Below are 21,877 nucleotides of genomic sequence, written 5' to 3'. Positions count from 1 at the left end.
CTAGCTTCACTGTAGAATATCTTTAAAGCACAATTTAGCACTTTCCCAGGTAAAAACCATGTGTACAAAAGCAGTATAAGCTGTATGGTGTTTGAACTACTGCATTTTCCTGCATCTATTCCAGCAAATGCTAACAGGGTACAATTACTCACCAAGTAGTTGATAGTGGTGCTCTCTTCCCCACGGCCCATGTACTTGAAGAAACGATGGTCTGCCACTACCAACATCTTGCACGTGTTCTTGGAGTTCTCTGCAACAGCTCTTTTCTTCCGATGGGTGCTTTCTAGAGTAAATATTTTTTAAAAAATCACTCAATACTACTACCCCTGCTGATCTACTGTCCTTATTCAAGACCTGAATTTGAGCGTGGGTGGGCTCCTGGAGGAGAATGGGGATGTTTAGTTTTAGTTTGGGGCTTTTTTTTTTAATAGCTATTCTTGTACTTTGTCTTCCTAACAGTCCTCAAACTTACTATAAGGAAAAGAACGCATGGCAGTGAAACTGAGTTATTCATCAGATTTACCTATAGAGCTTTTAAGGTCATCACCACAGCCTTAACTCCTCTCCTCCTCCTGTTCCTAGTCATTACCCCAACTTCTGCTAAGACAGCAAAGAACAGAGGAAACTGGGACCAAAACTCTCAAAACTTTATCACAGCTCAAGATGGATTCCTTGAGTGATCGTAGAGGCCAAACAGGTCCTGCTGCACAGTCCACAGAAGTACAAAGTTGTTTAAAGAGGCATGAGGAGTGCTGCTTCTTCCCCCTCCATGCCCACAGTGAATTGAAAGAGCTAATTTGTTTCAAAGATGCTGCTCTCCCAAGGTATGGACACTCACCTTCATTTTGTTTCCTGTCTTCCAGTCCTTTTGGCAGCAGTTCATCTTCACTCAGCTTTAAATAACCACATACTTTGGGGGACTGCAACCTTGAGAAATCTTTGATATCTTCAGATCTGTAGACCAGCAGTCTTTCATCTTCCACATCATCTACAAATCTCCACAGTGGCTGACAGCACAGGGAGAAGTTAGAAATACAATGAACCCAAAGTCTAGATAAGTAAAAAACTTTATGTATGCACCATTGTATCTCCACAGTTTTCTGTCTACACACACAAATGCACTTCACCCACAGCAACAAATCTACTGATAAAATGACATCCACAAGACAGCCAACAGAAGCCAACTCTCTTATGCTACATGGGAATGAAAAGTCTGAGAGCATCTTAACAAAGTAGTAGCAGCTACCTGATAAAGCCGTAGGAGAGAATTTTTCTTCTCCTCAGAATCTGAGCAAGCTGAAGAGGCTCCTCAGGTTCCTCTGCTCCCCTCTGTAAGAGCATGGAGCCAGAAGGATATCTTTAACTGCTAACCCATGCACTGACCAGAAGCACAGGAGGAGGCAGGTAACAGAGAGCCTTTAAGCACACAGCAGAATGTGGGCTCTTCAATGTTCAACAGCTACCTAAGTCACTCACAAGCATATAAATTTCTCCAAAACCAAAGAAGACCATGAAATCTGAAGGAAAGACACCAATTCCCATAGCAGATGCATAAAAATGATCTTTTTACTTTACTGACAAGTCCTATTTTTATCTGAATGTTAAAGCTAAAGCCACACACTGCATATGACACAGACAGGGTCAGTTCTTTGGCCAGAGGCAAGCAGCACAGACTGCCTGCACCTGCAGCATAGTGCACCTGGCTCTGGGCCTCCTCTGGCCCCTACGCAGGGTTCTTCCAACTTCAGCCAGCCATCATTTAGCACACTGTGCTTTCACTTCACAGCAAAAAGGTCCCAGAATGTGAAGGCTGTGCCATGTCAGCAGCCATGTCTGCAGCACAAAACTGAAGGTTTCACACACTAAGGCAAGGTGTGAGAGCACCAGTGGTTTACACAAAGGCCCACAGCCTTTCCAAACCATACACAAATACCCTGAAATCAAAAGCAGGAAATGGCAGAGCAGCTTTGCCCATGCTGCCTTTGGGGAACAGACTCAGGCCAGCTCCCTCTGCACAAGGCAATCATCTCACCCAGGGCTGGTAGTGGCCAAAGCTGACCTGGGGACACCCCAGCAAGGCAGAGGCTGCACTCACTGCCTGCCCCAGCTACACAGACACAGCCAGCCAGGAACAGGGGCTTGGCTGCACCCCTGTGAGAGACAAGGCACACCCACAACTGCTCTGGAGCACAAACACAAAAATGCTTTACATCACAAGCAAACAGATACTGTATGTTCTCAATGTAAAACACAACTACAGTGATTTGGACATTTTGATCACATTTTTATACTTTCACAGGACTAGATTTCTCAGGTTTACCCATAATTCTGTGTATCTTTGGGTTTGGAGACAATTACAATATCCATATAACACTCAGCCATAATTACTGTTATTCAGCCATTCAAATACTGCTTGTGTCTGGGAATATACTGCATTGAACATCTCATTATGACAGTCTCTAATTATATATTTGTTGAATATTTTTTTTAACCAAGAGTTCAAAATAGCATAAGCAAGTAAAATGGTGAAAAACAAAGGAGTAGGGAAAAATAACCAATTTTCAGATAAAATATCAGATTTTTAATGAAGCTCTAAGAACGGGAAAACTTCCCAAGATGTAACAAAGCCAGTTTTAAAAAGCTTCACAGACATTGACTCTGTTTAGACTGCCACAGTTTGTTAGGGGCCATGATCACCACTAATTTCTGACATTATCTATTTCTGTTTCTGAAACCCCTTCCTGTTTAAAATATACCTTCTCCCTGATGCACCTAAAACATGCAACTGTCAGAGAATGCCACTCACTAAGAAAAGTCAACACTTGCAAGCCAAATTGGTTTCTTATTTATCTCCTTCCTCACCCCAAAACAAACACTACCACCAAATCTAGTTTGAGCTACAGAAGTGTCAACATAACTAACAAGGCAGAGGAACACCCAGAGGAAAAGAAGGTGATTGTCTGGATACAGTTTTCCATCACAGCAAAGCATACCTCGATATTGTATTCTTCTCCATCAGTATTGATTCGCACTGTAAAGTCTTCATCTCCAATATGTGCCACAACCTTGGAATTATGCTCTCCTTTAACATAAGCATGGAAGCATTAAATTATTTCAGCTGTTTGCATGTGCTCCTGCACAGACACTGTTTGTTGGGGGTTTCTAATTGTTTCTAAACTTCATGACAAATTACCTTCCTCAGTCTCTGTACTGTTCCATTTAAAGAAAAAAACGACATTAATCAGCACTTCCCCCAAGTCTTAACTTCCCAATAGTCACAGTAAACGAGACTCAGACTTAACAGAAAAATTTGCAGAAAGTGTTGAGATGGCTCTGGGGATTAGTAATGGGGGACACAATATTACTGCCAACAAAAGCAGCGTGCATCTAACTACTATCAGACAGCAATTTCACGGCGTCAGCCTGCATTCCAGTGGGAAAGTCTCACCACATCACAAAGGCAACAAAGAAATCAAAACAACTTAGCAGAAGCATTAGTACTGCATGAAAGTGGAGCGTGGCATCTTTCTTTACAGAGAAGTAATCTACAAAGAACTATCTTTAAGTCTTTTAATTGAACAGTCTGGGCATTACAGCATCATCTCTACCTTGGCTTTGTGTTCTGGGGCAAGGAACATTCAAGTCCTACATTCCAACTGGAATTAAAGCTACCATCAGCATTTTAAAAAAATAATAATTTGCAAGCTGCTGCTTAAGTAAATTATACCTTTGTGTCCTGCCAAACTCAACACAACTGTCCTGTCTTAGGAGCTTGATGCAATACACTCCACCACCCACCAAACCTAAAAAATCCCCAAACACACCACAAAAACAAAACCAGAAAACCCAACAGGATAAGAATTACGTTTATTTCTTCATCCTAACCACATCTGATGAAAATGAGGGAAATACACCATTAATTAACCCTGCCCAAGAGACCCAAGCAAAGCTGTGGTTTCTCAACACTGACCCATAGTCTACTTCATACTGACCAACGACATGTCCGGTGAAAAAGTCTCGCCACTGAACACGATACTCCTTTTCCTTGCCTTCACCATCCACAATTAAAGCTTGAAATTTTTCTGAAAAGTGTTCAGCAGTTGCAGTTAAGTACAATTTAAAGTGCCTGTAAAAGAATTTACTTACATTTATTTTTAAGCAAAGTATACACAGAACAGATACATTCAATCTCCATTTTACTGAGGGTCCAAAAGAAGTTAAAAAGCATTAATTCTGATAAGCAGGCTACAAAAACATATACTGCGTAATTGATAACTGTAAATATTTTAGAGTCACAGATGTTTAATTAAAAAAAAGTTTAAAAATAACCCCCCAAATCCAAAACAGTAAGAGTTTGCTCATGATGTGCCTTCTCCATTTGCAGCTAAGGAAAACCAGTTACTGGTAACTATTAAAAAAAAAAAAAATCAGACCAAGAAATTTCTCCATCTATTTGAAATTAAATTATCTTGAAGTTCTTACTTTCTGACATAATACAGGCAGAAGACCATTAACAGAAATCTGAACTCCCTACATTTTTCTACATTTTTTTACAATATATTGTCACAAAAACTACAAACTATCCCAAGAAATATTCCTTCTCTAGAAGAAGCCTTGTGGGCTCTTGGTTTATGTGGGCTTTGGGTCAAGGATTCTTGGCATGCTCCTCTGCAATTATTCTGTAATTGTCAATGGCAACCTCACCCTAAAGCCAGCGTGCATGAGGCAGTGCAAAACAGGGACAGTCAGACATCTGATCCCATCAACCTTTCATAATTGCCCCTCCAAACTCAAAAAAAAATGCCCTTTCAAACATTCTGAGATTCAACAATTATGCATTACTTGCATGACAGCTGAAGATGACACGGGAAAGCACATGAATACACAGAGGACAAGATGTCAGACAAACAAAAATGAATCTACATTTGTTAATACAAAGTGTTATTCTGACCCTGCTCCCCATTTCAGATTCAGTTTCAGCACTAAAATACCTGCAGGGCATTTTTCTGACTCTCAGAATAAAATCGCTGCAATCTTAATGCCTGCTCCCTTCTACTTCTCCTCCCCCTTTCACCTGACCTTTGTTTCCCATCTTATAACAAAAACCAAAACCAAACCAAACAAACAAAAGATGAAATACAATAAATCTCTTGGGCAGCACACCACACGCACATCCCAAACTGAAGGCTGAGATTTTCAAGAACCAGAGGACAGGCAAGTACTGACAACATTGCCAGAAGAGGTATAAGTGAGATTCAACCCTATCAGTGGAAGTAATCTACATGAAACTAAACCTAAAAATAAAGCAAAAGAAATCCTAAATTACTGTCACTTCAGCCACCAGAGAAATAAAACAGAACTTACTTTCCCCTTTCCTCTGAGCCTCTCTGAAGTCATGGAGATCACTAACCTAGAAGAACTGGCCAGTCATGACAGAAAACAAGACAACAATTTCTGGGTTTGAAACTGCACATTACTCATCAGAAACTGGAGGAAAATATTATGCTATTTCATCACTGATTATTTAATTACCTTTGCAGGGCTGAAAAACTTAAGAGCCTCTCCACATGTGTCTCAGGCTGGAGGTCCCTCTTCTTCAGTGAGTGCTGCTGGATGCTAGACAGGGAGAGGATGTCGTAGTCTGAAAGCATGGACTCAACTGTGTCTGAAAGACCAACAAGGAAAGTTTTACTTTCAAAAGACTTTCTTACCAAATGCACACATAAAAAAAGAGCAAACCAGAGACTCCCATTTCAACAGTGAGACCACAGTTTGCTCTAATTTTAGGATAACTACTGTACATTTCTGTAATGGCCTATTTTGTGTACACAAGTAGAAATCACAGAGTGAGACAAGACAATCTGAGAGAGACAGAGTTTGCTTCACTTTTTCTACAACTTCTGAGCAACCAACTCATCATTTTTATTGCCACAGCAATGCAGAACTAAGCCCTCCCTGGCTGCCTCCAGAAACTACATGGGGGCACTGGTGAGGCCTCACTTGGAGTACTGTATCCAGTTCTGGGCCCCTCACTTTAAGAGGGACGTTGAGTTACTTGAGCGTGTCCAGAGGAGAGCAACGAAACTAATAAGGGGCTTGGAACACAAGCCATATGAAGAGCGACTGAGGGAGCTGGGGTTGTTCAGCCTGGAGAAAAGGAGACTAAGGGGTGACCTCATCACTCTCTACAACTTCCTGAAGGGTGGCTGTAGTGAGCTGGGGGTCGGCCTCTTTCTCCGGGCGACAACAGATAGAACAAGAGGACACAGTCTCAAGTTGCGTCAAGCTAGATGTAAGTTAGAAGTAAGAAGGAAATACTTCACAGAAAGAGTGGTCAGAAACTGGAATCATTTACCCAGTGAGGTGGTAGAGGCATCATCCCTTGAAGAATTTAAAAAAAGACTGGATGTGGCACTTGCTGCCATGATCTAGCTGAACAGTTAGAACATCGGCTGGACTAGATGATCTTATAGGTCTCTTCCAGTCTTGAAAATTCTGTGAAAATTCTGATTCTGAGAATGTCCCCATTTCTCTGGAGTGAATTACTCTCCTCACCTGCTGGTCCCCACATTAGTCTGAGGAAGAAAATAGTTTAACCTAGGAGGCTTAAACCAAGTTAATTGCAGACTGGACTGTATTGGGCCTTTCTGCCCAACAGTAGCCAGAAAGCAGGTATCTGGATAGCACAATCAATCAGAACTAACTAACAAGACTATCCAGGTGAGATACCCTGGTTTCCCAATACCTTACCATCATGCAAAACTCCTTTTCCTACTCAGAACATGAAAACTTGTTCAGAGAAAGAAGACCAAGTGCCTGAATTCTTAAGGGAGCAGTACACAAATTACAAATTTACATCAATATTCTGCAGATGTTTCCACCATTAACAAGTGCAGGAGAGCTGCAAACAGTTCTTGGCTCTTGCTGATAAAGCCTCCTGCTACTTTGTAAGGCATTTCTTCATCCAAACACCCATCCACACTCTTGCTTCTCTGGAGCACCCACCACCCAGAGAGACACCCAACAACCACCCTGGCTTCCACTAGCACTGATAGGTTCAGTTGCTATTTAAAGCCTTAACCACAGGTTTTTATTCCCACATTGCCATTTTCCTTCTCAGCCAGAGGTGTTCACTCTTCACTGCACTAAATGAGGACTCAGATGTGCTTTCCAAGAGAGAAGTGCTCATCCAGACATTCTTTTTTTAAAAAATTTCCTGTTTCCTTCCCCTCCATTTCCAACTATGCTTCTAAACCAGACCTGATAGCTACCAAAGAGGTTTTCTGTTAAGGAAGATGGCATTTCTTCAGAGTCCCTAGCTAGTAGGGTCACTAGCTTGCCCCACTCAGCAACAGCACCTCATGTGTTTTAGTGGCCTTTAAAGTAAGCAGCACCACTAATAAGCTGTTTTACCAACTATTGTGCAACAAACCAAGATTGGCAACTTAAAATCTAGATGCCCATAGCTCTTGAAATAATATGGGTTTTTTAAACCTGTCACTCAGTACCATAATTTGTGCCCAAATCCATGCCTCCAAAGCCCAGGAAAGCTTTAGGAATGCATGCACTGATGAGGGCAAGGGAAGCACCTTGCTTTTCCTTTTGCAAGGGGGTGGGTGGGTGGGGAGAATTAGCCAGCCCTGTACAGCCACAGGTGTGCTTGTGTACACTGAAGTGAGGAAGGCACAGAAGCAAGGATGACCCTCACAGCCCTCCTGGCCCTGCACCAGACCCACTCACAAGCGAGGCACAGCGACAGGGCTCCTTTCTTGGGCAGCAGGCACCACTGAGCAGTGGTTCCCAGGCTTCTCCCTCCCCGGCCTTGAGCAACACAGGAAGGGCAGTGCAGTTGCAATTTCCTGATTTCTGTTTACAAGCCTCAGGTTGAGAGCACCTGCACATGATTACCATGTGTTTCGGGTTATATGCAAAGACAAGTTTCTATCACCGTGTTTGGTGTCCTTGGGATTTTCCCCACACGTGCCCCACCGCTGCATGTCAGGCAGGGCCTTCATTTTAAGTTGCCAAATGCTGCAGAGCTGATTCACTAGAGCCAAGCAGTGAGTAAATGCCTAACTTCCCCCTCCAAACAGCTCTTTTTTTGTTAAAAAGCCTGTTCTAATTAATTGCTTTTTATCTGGCATCCGCCCTCATCCAGAACCACCTAGGAAGAGGTAGGAACAGGCAAGGAAATCAATTCTGGAAAAAAAACCTCATTAAACTGCTTAGTTCTGAATTCTTTTAATCAAACTCGAGATTCTGTCACTACACTCAGGCTAGAGCTGACCCCTCAATTAAAGTGAATGCCAATACACAGGATATCCAACATTGGTTTATGATACAGACCAAGTGTGTGGGACATGGGGCATGAAACAAGAGGTGTGGTACCACTGCCGTGCTGTTCAGGGACTTGCCAAGCACAAGCTCTGCCCAAGAGGCACAACCCCAGCTACAAAACATTACTGTCCTTTTCCACCTCTGCCTTTGAAGCACAGACCAGAACCAAGAGAAAGCCGTGCCAAAAAGCAAGACGCAGTTGCCACTATGGCCAGACAAAATGTCTCAGTTTCATGGCAAGAGAACTGAGAAGTCTGCTAAAAAAAAAAAATCAGGCTTTTTTATTTGGTAAGTAAGTCCTACTCCACCTTAATATACACAAACACCCTTCTGGAAATGTCTCAGAGAGACACAGGAAGGGTAGTAAGAACAAGACCTAAGAAGTTCATGAAGATGAGTAAGATGATTCTAGTGAAGTAACAAATGAAACACACGGCACTCCCAGTTCCTGTAACCCTGAAACAAGAGTGCACTTGTTCATATTTCCTCTTACCCTTCCTAAATTTGTTTGCTTTTAATTTTACTTACAACATAAGTAGAGGCTTAAGATACACTGCTCCCAGACATAATCTGTTAACAAATTATGGTATCAGACACATGTGAAACAAATATATTGGTAATACACTCAAAACAAAAATTTCCTGTAAAATGTTCATAATGCGAAATGAATCCATGTTCATCGCTTACTGAAAATAAAAGATGAAGTGTCATTATTGTAAAGAAAACACAGAACTGTACAGAATCCAACTGTACAGCAGACTGTGGATGGGAGCCACAGAAAGCATATACTTGACTTTTTATTCAAGTTTAAAAATCTTTCTGGTATTCCTTCCCCATTATCTTCATTATGGTCCAAGAGTCATTTCCCATGGGCTTCAACAGATCTGAGCTTCAGTTTCCCAAACCATTTTTTTGTGGTTAGTTCCCATCCACACCCTCCTAGATTTCTGCATTCCTGTCATTTCAGGGAACATCTTAATTGCATCCTGATATGGCAAGTATTTATTTATTGCCACCAGCCTTCACCTCATGGCACCTTCCTTCCCGGAGAGAAACCTCCTAAGAACATACAGAAATCAGGTTTGTAAGACAGACAGAGAAGGAACATCAGTGACAAAGACAATATCCCAAAGCTCTCAAGAAGAAATCCACAGCAGTGATCCACCTCTGCCCTCAGCTTTGACCTCACCAACTCCTGCCTCTTTGTTTTCACTTTGTTTCTGGTGGCACTAGACTTCCAGACTTAACACAGAAAGTATCTTTTATTAAACTCTGCTCTAGCACCAAAGAGCTCAAGAATGCACGGGAGAACAGCTTAACTCCCTGAGCTGGAGGACACTGCATGTATTTCAAAAGCAGAAGTGTCTCTTTCAGTGCTCAGCTAGCAATTCAAATACCAATGTCAGCCTTCTCCAAGCAGCTTGGCTTTCCTAAGTACAACAGTAAATTCCCATGATCTCATGCCCCATCTATTGTCGAGAACCCAACAAGTAAATGTGGCAAGTCAGCCATTTCATAAGCATTCTTTTGCACTGCATCATTTCTGGAAAGGTTAAGCTTATCTGGAAGCGTGAAGTTTTAACTCAGAAGATATAATTAATATTTTTTAGAACTCTCTTCAAAATCATCCCATGACAGAAAGTGTTCCTATCTAAAACTCAAGATCCAAAATTTAAAAAAAAATTACTTTTGGGATTTAAAAAAGACCACTAGATAATCAGTGGGCCTTGCAGGAATCATTGCAGTTATTTCTCCAATCATCCCAAGGGAATAAAAGCAGAAATAATTTTTCAGTCAAAGGCACTGGAATGGGATGACAAGCCTACAGACAGCAGTACCCCAACAGGCACTGCAAACACATTCAGGAAGGATTTTGCAGTGGGACTGTTAAATCAGTGCCATCTCCAAGACTGAAGGGGCTCCAGGCTGTATTTCATGTGGTGCTCATCGACTACATCTGGGTTCTGATCTCAAGCTGATTTCCAATCTACCTATCAAAAGCTTATGAACAGCTGACTAGTAACAATTTTTCTGATACAGCTCAGGAGTGACTGAATAGAAGGGCTCCATATTCTTAATTGTTACTATTTAATTTGGTATGCTCTTCTTGTACATTAAAATACATTAATTAAAGTAACCAAACACAGTAATTGGAAATATAATTCAGAGTCTCAGAATTTAGACTAGGAAACACAGCCTGGAGTCTTTCCAGCTTGAAGCACAAGAGCTAAAGCAGGTGTCCATCACCCTACATAAAACAGCTGCCCCTGTCTTTGCAGTAACAGCCACTCACTGGCTGCAGCACCATTCCAGGGAGAGCTATTGGAGAAGGCAAATATATTCACATTTCAACTGGGCACACAAACAGTTTGTGCCAGGCAGGAGGTGATGCAGCCCTGCATAAATGTTTGTGGGTACCCTCTCTGAACAGCTTATGCTGCTTTTAGGAGACTGTTGATGAAGAGGACACATTGAGCAGGTTAATCGTGGGAAAGCTATTCTGTAACAACTCCTTGCACGTGCTGTTACATCTTTCTCCAGCACATCTGGTACAGAGACATTGCCAGAGACACACTACAAAGTGAACTGAAACACTTATCCCACACAAAACAGTTTAGATAAATCATGTTTACTTGTTTCCACTGAAGAGTGGTTGCTGTTTTGCTCATCAAGAACATGTAAACAGAAGAACTTTTATCAGAAACCAGTTCAAAGCAAGAACCAAATACATGGCAGTGTTCTAATAAACCATAACAAGATAAAAGTTTACACTCTGAGCACATTTCTGGACAAACCTGTTAGTAAGAATGGTGAGCCACATCAGCACTGCTGAATGTTTTAGAAGGCATGTTTTTAACTCGATCCCAGCTGCACCAAACTAGTCAAACCACGTGAGAAAACAAGGTGCCTGCACTCACTCACTCTCAGCAGCACAGGAAGCCTCCGGGTAGGGTTAATCAGCTCTCATGCTGGGAGGGCAGGGATGCTGCTGCTTTACTGTCCACCTCTCCACAGAGCACTTCTCCTGCAGTTACACTGGGCAACTACTCCCTCCTTATCACACACTCAGACATGCCAGTGATAGGTATCATGGAAAAGCTAACAGCTTGCTAAATACCCTTTAGCTCATCTCAGGAAAAACTTGTTCATGTAGCAGCACCTTTATACTACCCCAACGTTTTTCCCCACAGTAAAATAAACATCTGTTTCTAGGAAGTGGGAATATTTCCTTAAGGCTGCAAATTCTGTTTAGCAGAAGCTGTATAGATAATTAAACTGCTGTTTCTGGTGGTTTTGAATACAGCTGAATACCCACAATGGCTCCCACACATTACCTCACACACTTCCAACCTTGCAAATTATCTCCTTCACTAATCACATCTTAAATAAGGATCAGTGAGGAACAAAACTTACACTGTTGGATCTACTTGATTTAATAACAATTTGTCCTCTTAATGACAATAGACCACTTTCCAAAGGGAAAAAAAGCAATATACTGCCAAACACTGACATTATAAAAATTGAGGAAGTCTACTGAATGAATATCCTCATAATCAAAGTGAAGCAAGGGCAATACAGCCATCCCATCTTACAACAGAACAGTATCATATGACCTGATGCTCAAAAACCCCCAGCACAACCCACCCCCAAATCACATGCTTTCATACATCCTGCAGAGAGGAACTGCCCAGCCACCAGGATGCAGTGTTCTCTGGAAACAGACCATTTGTCTGGCTATCAAAAAACTACAAGCCTCACTGATGTACAAAGATACCACATCACAAAATCCTGCTGGGTCACAAAATCAGATCAAGTGGAGCTGATTCTAGGTAGACACTAATTACTGTCTAGACTACACTTGTGACACCAACCCCTTCACTTCTGACTGCATTTCTTTTCCTTGTGGATACAACTATAGACTCATTCACACATGAACTTCCGAAATTTGAGGCACCTCACAGGTATTGAGGGGCAGAATCTCACTATTCTAGTGAAAACCTGAAAATGTGAGAAAGGAAACCAAGGGATATCATGTTCTTGTTCAACACCTCAGTAATTATGGATCAGCAGCTGTAGGTGCCTCCCTTCATAACAGAGTCCTCTTGCCTTCCCACTTCCCAGTCCATTTGCCCACAAAGGTTAAAAATGCAAATATCAAGAAGGGAAAAAAGTACAAATAATGCACATTAGGGCAGCACAGGAAGACAGGGATGGATATTGTGAAGAGATGCAGGCCACAAGTGACAAAGATGGGCAGTACTATCACATGTATCTATAAGAATGAAAGACATCGGGAAAACCATTAGAACCACTTAGAGGGCCGCTGGACATCCCAAAAACAGGGATGCACATGAAGATCACAGAAAAGGACAGCAGGATAAACTGCTCTTTGTTGAAGAAACCCAGCTCTTGGGTTCACAGCAAAGCACATGCCATCATCAGTCTGGCAAACAGGCAAACTCTGACTCCTACAGTTTATAAAAAAGCTGGGGTGGGGGAATCAACCTGTTCATAACAGAAACTAAATATAAACTTCTATCCCAAAGACAAATCTCTGCTGACTACTAAACACACAATTGCATCTGAATGTAAAGTCAGAGTGCCAGTGTTAGAGTATGGCTGGCTGGGCTTCCTCGCTCAGCCCTTCCAGCCACAGAGCAGAAATCCATGCTGGGGCTTCTGCACATGCACACAAAAATTCCAGAGTGGCAGAAGCATGAAACTGAGATGAGTCACTGCTGCTATCAGCAGTGCTATCTGCTGCTATCTACAGCAGCAGGGAAGCTGTCAGTTTTTACTGGGGAGAAAATTAAACCACCCCAAATCTTGAAAGCAAACAGGAATTTTACTTTTTGTCTGCTTAAAGGTCAGAACAAATTGGCACTACTGAAAATCAAACCCATGCTGAGCACTGGATTAGGCTTCCATTATCAGAATTCTTGCAACAGTTAAAGGCAATTCACATTAATTAGAATTTATTGTAGCATTGACATTCTTCTTTTTGTTGACCTTGAGTAGTTTTTGCAGAAATTACACTTCAATCACTTTTTTCAGCTGGAAATGGAAACATTGACCTATTCATATGAACAAATGAAAACAAACCCAAGAAAAGTACTTGAAAACTTTGATATTAAGTAACTTCATGGAAAAGCTTGCTAATCCACAACACAAAAATAATAGTGGTAATTTGCATTCAATAGGGCCATGTCTACACCAAGCATTTGCTGTTTATACAGAGACAGTTCCTGCAATGATTTTGAAATAATCCCACCACATCCTGGGCAGGGACCACATGCTGTGGGATTGTGTGTCCTTGAATTCTGCACCACGTGATGCATGGTGAGAAACCTACTCAACCTTCAGCTTTTGGGGACAAACTGCAAAACCAGCTCCATCTCCAACAGTAATCTTGCTTCAAAGGATGTCCAAATGGGGTAAGAAACTGTAACCAAAAAGGCAGATCATGGTAGAGAAATTAATAATTTGACTCTCACCTAGGTATTGCCTTAGTCTCCAACAGAAGCTTCAGTCCAGCAGGATAAAATTTAATCTTGCATTAAGATTTTTGTCACTAATTATCTCACTGCACGTTCTTGACACTGAGCTAAACTTCCAATCCCTAAATTCTCTGGCAGCAAGTTACATTCCTGGCCTTTGGACTTCCTGCATTTTGTCACACCAAGTGTGAAGAATTCAAAACTGACTGTAAATCCATTTATTTCTGCCCTCTGTATCACTTGGCTCCCCTGGTTTATTCATCAACACCACTACCATTTGCTTTTTTCACTCAACAAATCTAAATCCGAGTCTTCTGATGTGCATCAGGTAAGTTTATACTGAACCATTTGTACCAGGGCACTTCTCCAGCTCATGCAGCTGTTCCAAGTTCTGCGTGGTACATCTGCAGTGTGGAGAAAAAACTGGTGAAAATCAGGGTACTTGCCTCAGATTTTATTAGTGCAATTTGGCAGGCAGAAAAAGATACCCAGTGAGTGATTTAAAGAATATCATCAGCCCAGCAAAGGAAGAAATATCTTATTTTAGTTCCCTGCCCAGCTTGTGACAAAGTTCTCACTCAAAAAGAGCAACAGTTGAGTAAAACACATTTTACACCCAGAGTCTGTTGGGGGTAACCTGCACACTTGCTGCTTAGTTACTGTACTGTAACACAGATTCAGGCAGTTCTTTAGATAGACTCAGTGACCTACTCACCTATTCAGCACCAAGCTGGACATTTGCACTGTTACTCTTTTCAAGTGCATTAATGGTACTCTGTTACCATTCAGATATGTCTGAACTTGAGGACAAACAGCATAAATATTTTGTAGGTATAAAGGTTATCTTCAGAGATAAATTACAACAAAGAGTAAAATCTTGAAAGAGGTGCCATTAATTTTTATGGGGCCAAACTATAGTATCAGTCACTGTATTGAGTACTGGAGTCCCACTTCTCTAGAAACTGATCCCTGATGTCAACATTACTAAAAAGAGAACACCTTGAAGACAAACTGAGGTGGATACCATTCTGCCTTCATCCCTCACCTGGAACACAACCCTCTCCACCCCCCAAAAACAATGGGGCAGGTGCTTGGACAGTCACACTGGGAGCTGCTCCACAATAATGGAGTTCACAGAGAGAAACTACATCCTTTACTGAAAATAAACCAAAACCAAGCAAATAAAGACCCCAAACCACTCAAAAAAAAAAAAAAAAAAAAAAAAAAAAAAAAAAAAAAAAAGAGCAAGGAAAAAAACAAACAAAAAAAAGAGATTAGCTTCCAGACAGCTCACATTCCATGAATGTGCTCACAGGAATGGGGAAGGGATTGGAAAGCTGAGGTCAGGTTGTGGCAGTCCCATTTTAGATCAGTTTAGACTCCTGGAGCACCACACCCTAAGATTACTTCAGCCAAAATAAGCTGGAAAATGACCCATGTCATTTTATCACTTATTCTATTCTTTGTCAAATTCTTTTTTTCGCTGTATAATTTTTTTCCTCCTTGAAAAACTGAACTCAGAGTAATAAGCAAGAAGTTCTCAAGAGAAATCACAAAATGTTAATTCATGAAACTTCCTTACAGATACTTCTCATCAGAAATTCTGATTTCAGTTCCCAAAAATTAAGCTGTGGAAAAACAAAGCTTTCAAAAGAATAATATTGAAATTATTAGAAGGAAAAGATGATACTTAGAAAACCAAGCTGTAAGATGAGGACAACAGAACTCCAACCAAAGAGGAACATAAAACCACAATAAAATAGGCAAAGGTATTTTTAAAAGCAGCTTGTAAAAGGCAGAAAGCTAATACTTGAAATGTTTTTTATTTTATGAGAAGAAACCACACAGCTAAATAACCAAAAGGGCTAGCAAAACAAGTAAGCTGCAAATACTGCCCTAAGAATGGATGCTAAAGCTAAAGGCCAGTAGCTGACCTTAGTATTCACTGCAGTGGAGATTAAAAAGTTCCCCAAAAGGACCTTTTTGTCATGACAGGATATATGTAAAGACCTGTGTTGAGACTCAGGAAAAGAGGCTTTACAACAAGTCAAGAAAATGACCAATAAATCAGCAGGATATGAATGTATTATCCCAAGAGTTACAAAACACTGCAAAAATAGAACTGGTCAGCTCCTAACTGTGGTATGGGACTCAAGAGCCACTGGTGTAGTGCAGGGGGTCTGAACAGACCAATTTCCACTCCAGGTACCATCCAAGGGCCTAATCAACAACACATTCAGTGTCCTGACCTGGCAAACAGGTAACAATAACAACAACATCTAAGTTACTAGAGCTGGGGCTAAATAAGGTACTGGGAAAGCAGTGCCTCCTATACATGTATATGTATCTGGCAGTAGTGTGTGGATAAAAGTAACAGCTAATGTAGCACACATGGATTTCTCCAGTTCCCTCACAAAATACTTTTGTAAATTTAGTTTACTGGACAACAAAACGAAACGTGATGAAATTCAAGGTGTGAATGTGTGAAATAACATGTGAGGAAAAGAATTCCTCACTGTATTTACACAACAAAGTGTATCAGTACAATTATTACCACTCAAAGCAAAACAAAAAAAAAACTCCAAAAAACCCTCCCACAAAAACCTCAAAAAACCAAAAGAAAAATCACAAAGAAAAGAGAGCTTGGAGTGACTAATAAAGACCAAAAACTATTCAGAAAGGAAAAAAAAAACACATTAATAATTATAAATTTATGCTGCCTTTGTATTATAAATGGTGTCCTGCAGCCCTGACCATACATCTCAAATAAATAAAAATCCAACACAAAATATATATAGAAAAAAGTAACCAATAAAGCCATGATTCTTTCCTCAAACTAAGAATTATTATACAGACTAATATTTTATCACTTAACAAACAGTAGTACAAATGAGACAAATTGCATAGGTATGTAAGTCACTGCAGGTGTGAAGAAAATGAATAATTTTTCCAATATCTGGAAACAGAAGAAATTAGGTTTTCCCCCATGCAGTATTTCATAAAATTGAAGAGCTCATAGTCCTGGCACGTGGTACGTGGGCCAAGGAGATAAAAGCCATCAGATAAAGACTGCACAAACACATAGCAGACAGATCCTTTAGAAGGCGTGAAGATCTGACAGCCCAAGATGCAACAGCTGTTCAGGACCTCCCTGATGCTGAAAGGACACTCTGTGTTTGTTTTATTTCTATTACACTTCCTGGAGCATCCCCCACTGAGCCCCATCCTTCCCAGGTTCCTACAGCCACAAACTGTACAGCCTACTGCCACCTGAGGTGTGCACAGAACCACAAATCCACCTCAGGTGCAGGAGAGGAGGGCAGAGGTGCAGCCACCTGTCAGAAAAGGCACTGAGAGATCCAAGCCAAGAAAGGAGCCTTGGAGCAGTCCCTGCTGGCCTCAGGGACTGGAGACAGGACAGCTATCTCTGTGGGAATGTACAGCTGATTAATCACTGCAACAGTGTGTCGAGACTGTCTTCAGACAGTTCAGTTGTTCATTTGAATGTCAGCATCACCCCATGTGAATCCCGCCCTGCGTAGCAATGGGCTCAAGGAAAGCAACAGAACTTATCACGAAATCATTTTTGTACCTTTGATTTTCAAAACAGGGGTTTTTCATGTGAGGGCCAGATAAAGCTTTTAAAGGAAACAAAAATTTTGCTGCTCAGTAACTATCATACAGAGGAGAGGAGAATGGAGCAAAATCAAGGATCCAAGAAGTATGTAAGACACGGGTCTGGAGGGCAAGACACGGCCACTGCCTCATGCAAGAGCCCATCTGCCATTGCAGTGATAAGCTTTTGCTTATCAAACGAAAGTCTACAACTTGTTCAGTGCAAAGCAGAAGCTTAGATGCAAAACTGTTTACAGAAGTTAAATAAGGCAGCGGTTCTCCTCCGTGTCAAGCTTTTCTAGAGGTCACTTTCAGCTCCCATAGCTTCGGGCTCTCTAGTGACTGTCCACACAGAACTATGAAGGGATGCCATTTATATGATTTTGCCCTGTGCAGCCTCCCTCACTGGAGATATTCCAGAACCGCCTGGGTGCAATCCTGCGGAATGTGATCCAGGATGACCCTGCAGGAGCATGGACACCGGGCCGGATCACCCACCGCGGTCCCGTCCTACCCGACCTACTCTGGGATCAGCCCGCCTTAACAGAACGCAAACTCCTGGGAGGAAAACTCTTCAGCAGACCTCGCGTGTGAACAATGGTTTATCCCTGCAGGGAGCAGTAGCCCCAAACGCTGCCCATCAGCGATGCCCTCAGCACAAGGGCTGCCCTGCCCTGCCCCACACAGCGCCCATCGCCAACCCCGGCAGGCGGGGGTGCCGTGCCTGCCTCCCCCCCAGTGCCGCAGTGGTCTCTCCCTCCTCCTCCCCCCCTCCGGGGTTGCCGTGGTCGCGCCCTGTCCTCACCGAAGCGCTGCGGGCGCTGCGGGTGCCCCAGCGCCTCCAGCCCGCCCGGCCCCCACAGCAGCACCAGGGCCGGGACCAGCCACAGTCGAAGCCTCATGGTCCGGGCGCGGCCTCCTCGGGCACTGCGCGCCCGCTCGTTCGCATCCGCTCGGAGCAGCCTCGCCCTCCGCCCGCCGTGCCGGGCCCGCCGCCCTCCTGGGCCCGCACCCGGAAGCGCGGCAGCTGCGCGCAGGGCATTGTGGGGCGGGCGGGGGCGCCATCTTGGGGGGCGGTGCGGGGGGGAGGCGCCCGCTCGGCTGTGAGGGCACGGCGAGGAGGCGGCGGCGCTGCCCTCACGGAGGCGCGGCGTGGGGCCGCGGGTGAGGGACCGCAGCGGGGGCGTCTTGGCCAGCCTCGCTGGTCCTGCAGGGTCATCCTAGATCTCGTGGCACAGGATTGCATCCACACGGTTCTTGAGAGTACTCAGGGAGGGAGATAATACAGCCTCTGGACAATCTACTCCAGTGCTTGGTTACACGCACAATAAAGTTCTTCTTCATGTTCAGATGGAACTTCCTAAGCATCCAATTCTGCCTGTTGTATCTTGTCTTATTGCTTGGCACCACCAAGAGGAGTCTGGCTCCATTCTCTTGACACCCTCCCTTGAAATACATTGATGAAGTCCCCTCTCAGTCACCTCTTGTGGCTCAACAGGCCCAGCTCTCTCAGCTTTTCCTCGTAAGAAAGATGCTCCAGTCCTTTCATCATCTTTGTAGCCTCTGCTGGACCCTGTCCAGGAGCTCCATGCCTCTCTTGCACTGGGGAGCCAGAACTGGACTCAACACTCCAGGGGTGCCTCAGCAGGGCTGGGTAGAGGGGCAGGATTGAAATAAAAAGGGTTTACTCCCAACAGGATCACCCCCTTGTACCTGCTGGCAATGTTGTTCCTGCTGAGAGCTCTCACCTTCTTGGGACAGCCTCACCAGAGCCCCCTCACGGCCTCCCCAGGGCAGGAACTGCCCCCTGGGAAGGGAGAAGGCTCTGGGTCCTGCAGCCCCTGTCTGGGGACAGCGTGGGGACCTGGCTGGGCAGGAGCCTGGTGCTCTCAGACCTTGCAGGCTCAGTGATGCCACTCAGATGCGTTTGCTGCTCCTCCCCAGCCCACGTGAGTGACTGTGCTCAGGGACTTTACAAGGTTTTGTGCAGTTTCCTTAGCACAACTGAGGATTGTGGCACTTGGTACAAATAATGAGTGATGGGTCCATGACTCAGCTGTTCCCAAAGAGGACACCTTATTGAGATAAAAGCACAGAAAATGTGTTACAGCTGGGCTGTAGTGCTCTGGTTAATGTTCTCCTGAATTAGGTGATCTCTTACCTTTTTGTAGATGCCTCCAGCAAAGATGATTGCAAGTGATGTACTCAGCAAAAATGGAGAAAAAGTGTCCCCATTGCCCATCCTGCTTAAGCTGTGCTGCTCATTAGTTAACCTGAAATATTTTAAAAGCATCAATAAAATTACTCATTTTTCAATTTTTCAGAGCACCATAAAGGCAGATACATAGCTTAAAACAAAGAGTGTGTCTCTCAGTTCTTGTCCCCAAACATGAAAGAATTGTAAGAGGTGAAACTTCTGGGGAAACTTCTGCTGGGTCTGCTTTGAACTTCCTACAATTTGCATCCAGTGACTCCTGAAATCAGAGGTTGTGTCTTGCTTAGCAGCCCTCACTGTATCTCCTCCATCCATTTGTTCAGTTGATTTGATGCTCAGGGAGTGCCAGCTGAACATGAGGAGGAATTTCTTTACTGTGTGAGTGACTCAGCACTGGAAGAGATTGTGCAGGGAAGCTGTCCAGTCTCCCTCACTGGAGATGTTCCAGAACCACCAGGATACAATCCTGTGCCATGTGCTCTGGAATGGCCCTGCTTGAGCAGGGAGGTTGGACCAGATGCTCCACTGTGGCCCCTTCCAACTTTATCATCTCTGTGATTTCTGTGACCTACTGCTTGTAAACTTGTAGCATCCATACCATCCTGTGGCAGGAGTTCCACAATGTCACTGTATGCATGAACAGCCACTTTTCTTGCTTTCAACTTGACATTTTGTGGCACCATGTGATGACCTGACCCTGCTTCTTGCTTGGGGAAGGACAGTACATTGAGTTTGCCTTCTCTATGCCAGTCACCACTTCAGAGCCTCCATGAAATCCCCTTGCAGTCTGGTAAGGCTCCTCTTGCAGACAAATCCAAGTGAAATCTCCTTTCCAAGGAGGTGTTTGTTGCTATCCTATGAACTTCACCATTTCTGTTATTTCTGTTTGTGGTGGTGGGACTGGAACTCCATATGGTGCTCATGACAGAGGCATCTAGTGGATTTATAAAGTGGCATAATAATATTCCCTGCCTTGTTTTCAGTATTGCTTCTGAATATTTCTAATATTCAAAGTGCTGTTGATCTCCACTAAGCTGGCATTGTCCTACAAATAACGTTAAACTTCCCAGCTCTCACAGCTAACATGTAGGGGTCAGTTCAGAGAGCATTATTCCACATGTGATGTAGGACTGTTTTGTCCCCAAGTGCATGAATTTACATCATCTGTTGTTTTCATGATCATCTGTTGTTTTCCTGCCAGGCACTGAGGTCTCTGTTCAGTTGCCCACAGGGACGTGTCCACTGCCATTCCAGATGACACAGAGGGTCTGAGTGAGGCTTTAGAAGAGTCTGGGGGTCCCTGCTGAGTCCTGTGCCAGAGCATATCTGTCCCCATAGAGTGGATTATCAGTGGGTGTCTATGAGCCCTGAACAGAGGAAGGTCTTTCTGCAGTTATCAGCCACACCTTTTCTCTCCTTTCAGGAATAACATGATATCTTCAGCAATCTTTGTCTTGTCACTCCTTATCTTACTTGGATTATTTATGAGAAAGTGCAGAGATGTGAAGGTGCATTAGTGACTTCTTTCATTGTGAAAACTGACCATATACTTAGTCTTTTAACTGCATTTCAGTCCATGCTGGGATCTTCTCTCTTGTTCTCTGGTTGTTTAGTCTCCTTAAGAACCTTTAGCAAGAAAGTCTTGAAAGTCTTTCAGAAATCTCAGCAAACTGTATGTCTGCAATCCCTCTTATCCAGGTGCTTGCTGACACATTCAATCTGAGTTTACAAAGCAAGACTTCTCTTGGCAAGAACAATGTTGACAAAACCCTTGTTGATCTTTCCTTGGTAAATCACATCTCCCCATATATGCACTAATTATAGTTGTACTAGTCTGTGTGGAATAGGTGTTGCTTTTAATGTCACAATTTAAAAAAAATTTTGACATTTGATACAATCTACTTCTTAGATGCCAAGAAAGTTTTAAGCAAGAATTGATACCACAGTTAGAATTTGACTGCACTGTACAAAATATTGCATCCTTGAGTTTCCTGGGTGAATAGTGTCTCTTGAGAATTTGTCTCAAAGTTGCTTGTTTTGTGCCATGAACTTCTTTTTAGGGTTCAACATCTCCATTTGAAACAGATCAGAGGTAAGGTTAATGATGAAGTGATCCAGCAGAGGAACACACACTCAGGAGTTTCTTTTGGGTTTTCCACCACGGCTTTATCATCTCTCAGTACTGGTTTTGCAGCCAGTTTGGTTGGTGAGT

General features: G+C 43.1%; 1 protein-coding gene across 4 annotated transcripts in view; it reads right to left on the bottom strand.

Moving 5' to 3' along the window:
- Positions 1–18,461, bottom strand: part of ADAM17 (ADAM metallopeptidase domain 17) — a 35,075-nt gene extending 16,614 nt beyond the window's left edge. For 2 of the 4 annotated variants that reach the window (XR_009274514.1, XM_058800840.1), the window contains exons 1-6: positions 18,256–18,461; positions 5,533–5,665; positions 3,993–4,126; positions 2,994–3,082; positions 839–1,007; positions 153–283 (exon numbers count right to left, since the gene is read on the bottom strand). Coding sequence is in view for 2 of the 4 variants with exons in the window: in XM_058800840.1 (XP_058656823.1) it covers positions 153–283; positions 839–1,007; positions 2,994–3,082; positions 3,993–4,126; positions 5,533–5,665; positions 18,256–18,352 (753 nt within the window). In the remaining 2 variants the exon portion in view is untranslated. Of the gene's footprint in view, positions 1–152; positions 284–838; positions 1,008–2,993; positions 3,083–3,992; positions 4,127–5,532; positions 5,666–18,255 lie in introns of those variants that run through there. The other 2 variants (XM_058800841.1, XM_058800842.1) reach the window with 2 other exon arrangements.
- Positions 18,462–21,877: the final 3,416 nt, after the last annotated feature.

The sequence above is a fragment of the Ammospiza caudacuta genome, chromosome 3 (genome assembly GCF_027887145.1).
Source record: "Ammospiza caudacuta isolate bAmmCau1 chromosome 3, bAmmCau1.pri, whole genome shotgun sequence".
Classification (NCBI taxonomy): Eukaryota; Metazoa; Chordata; class Aves; order Passeriformes; family Passerellidae; genus Ammospiza; species Ammospiza caudacuta.
This window is presented reverse-complemented; position numbering and strand designations above follow the sequence as displayed.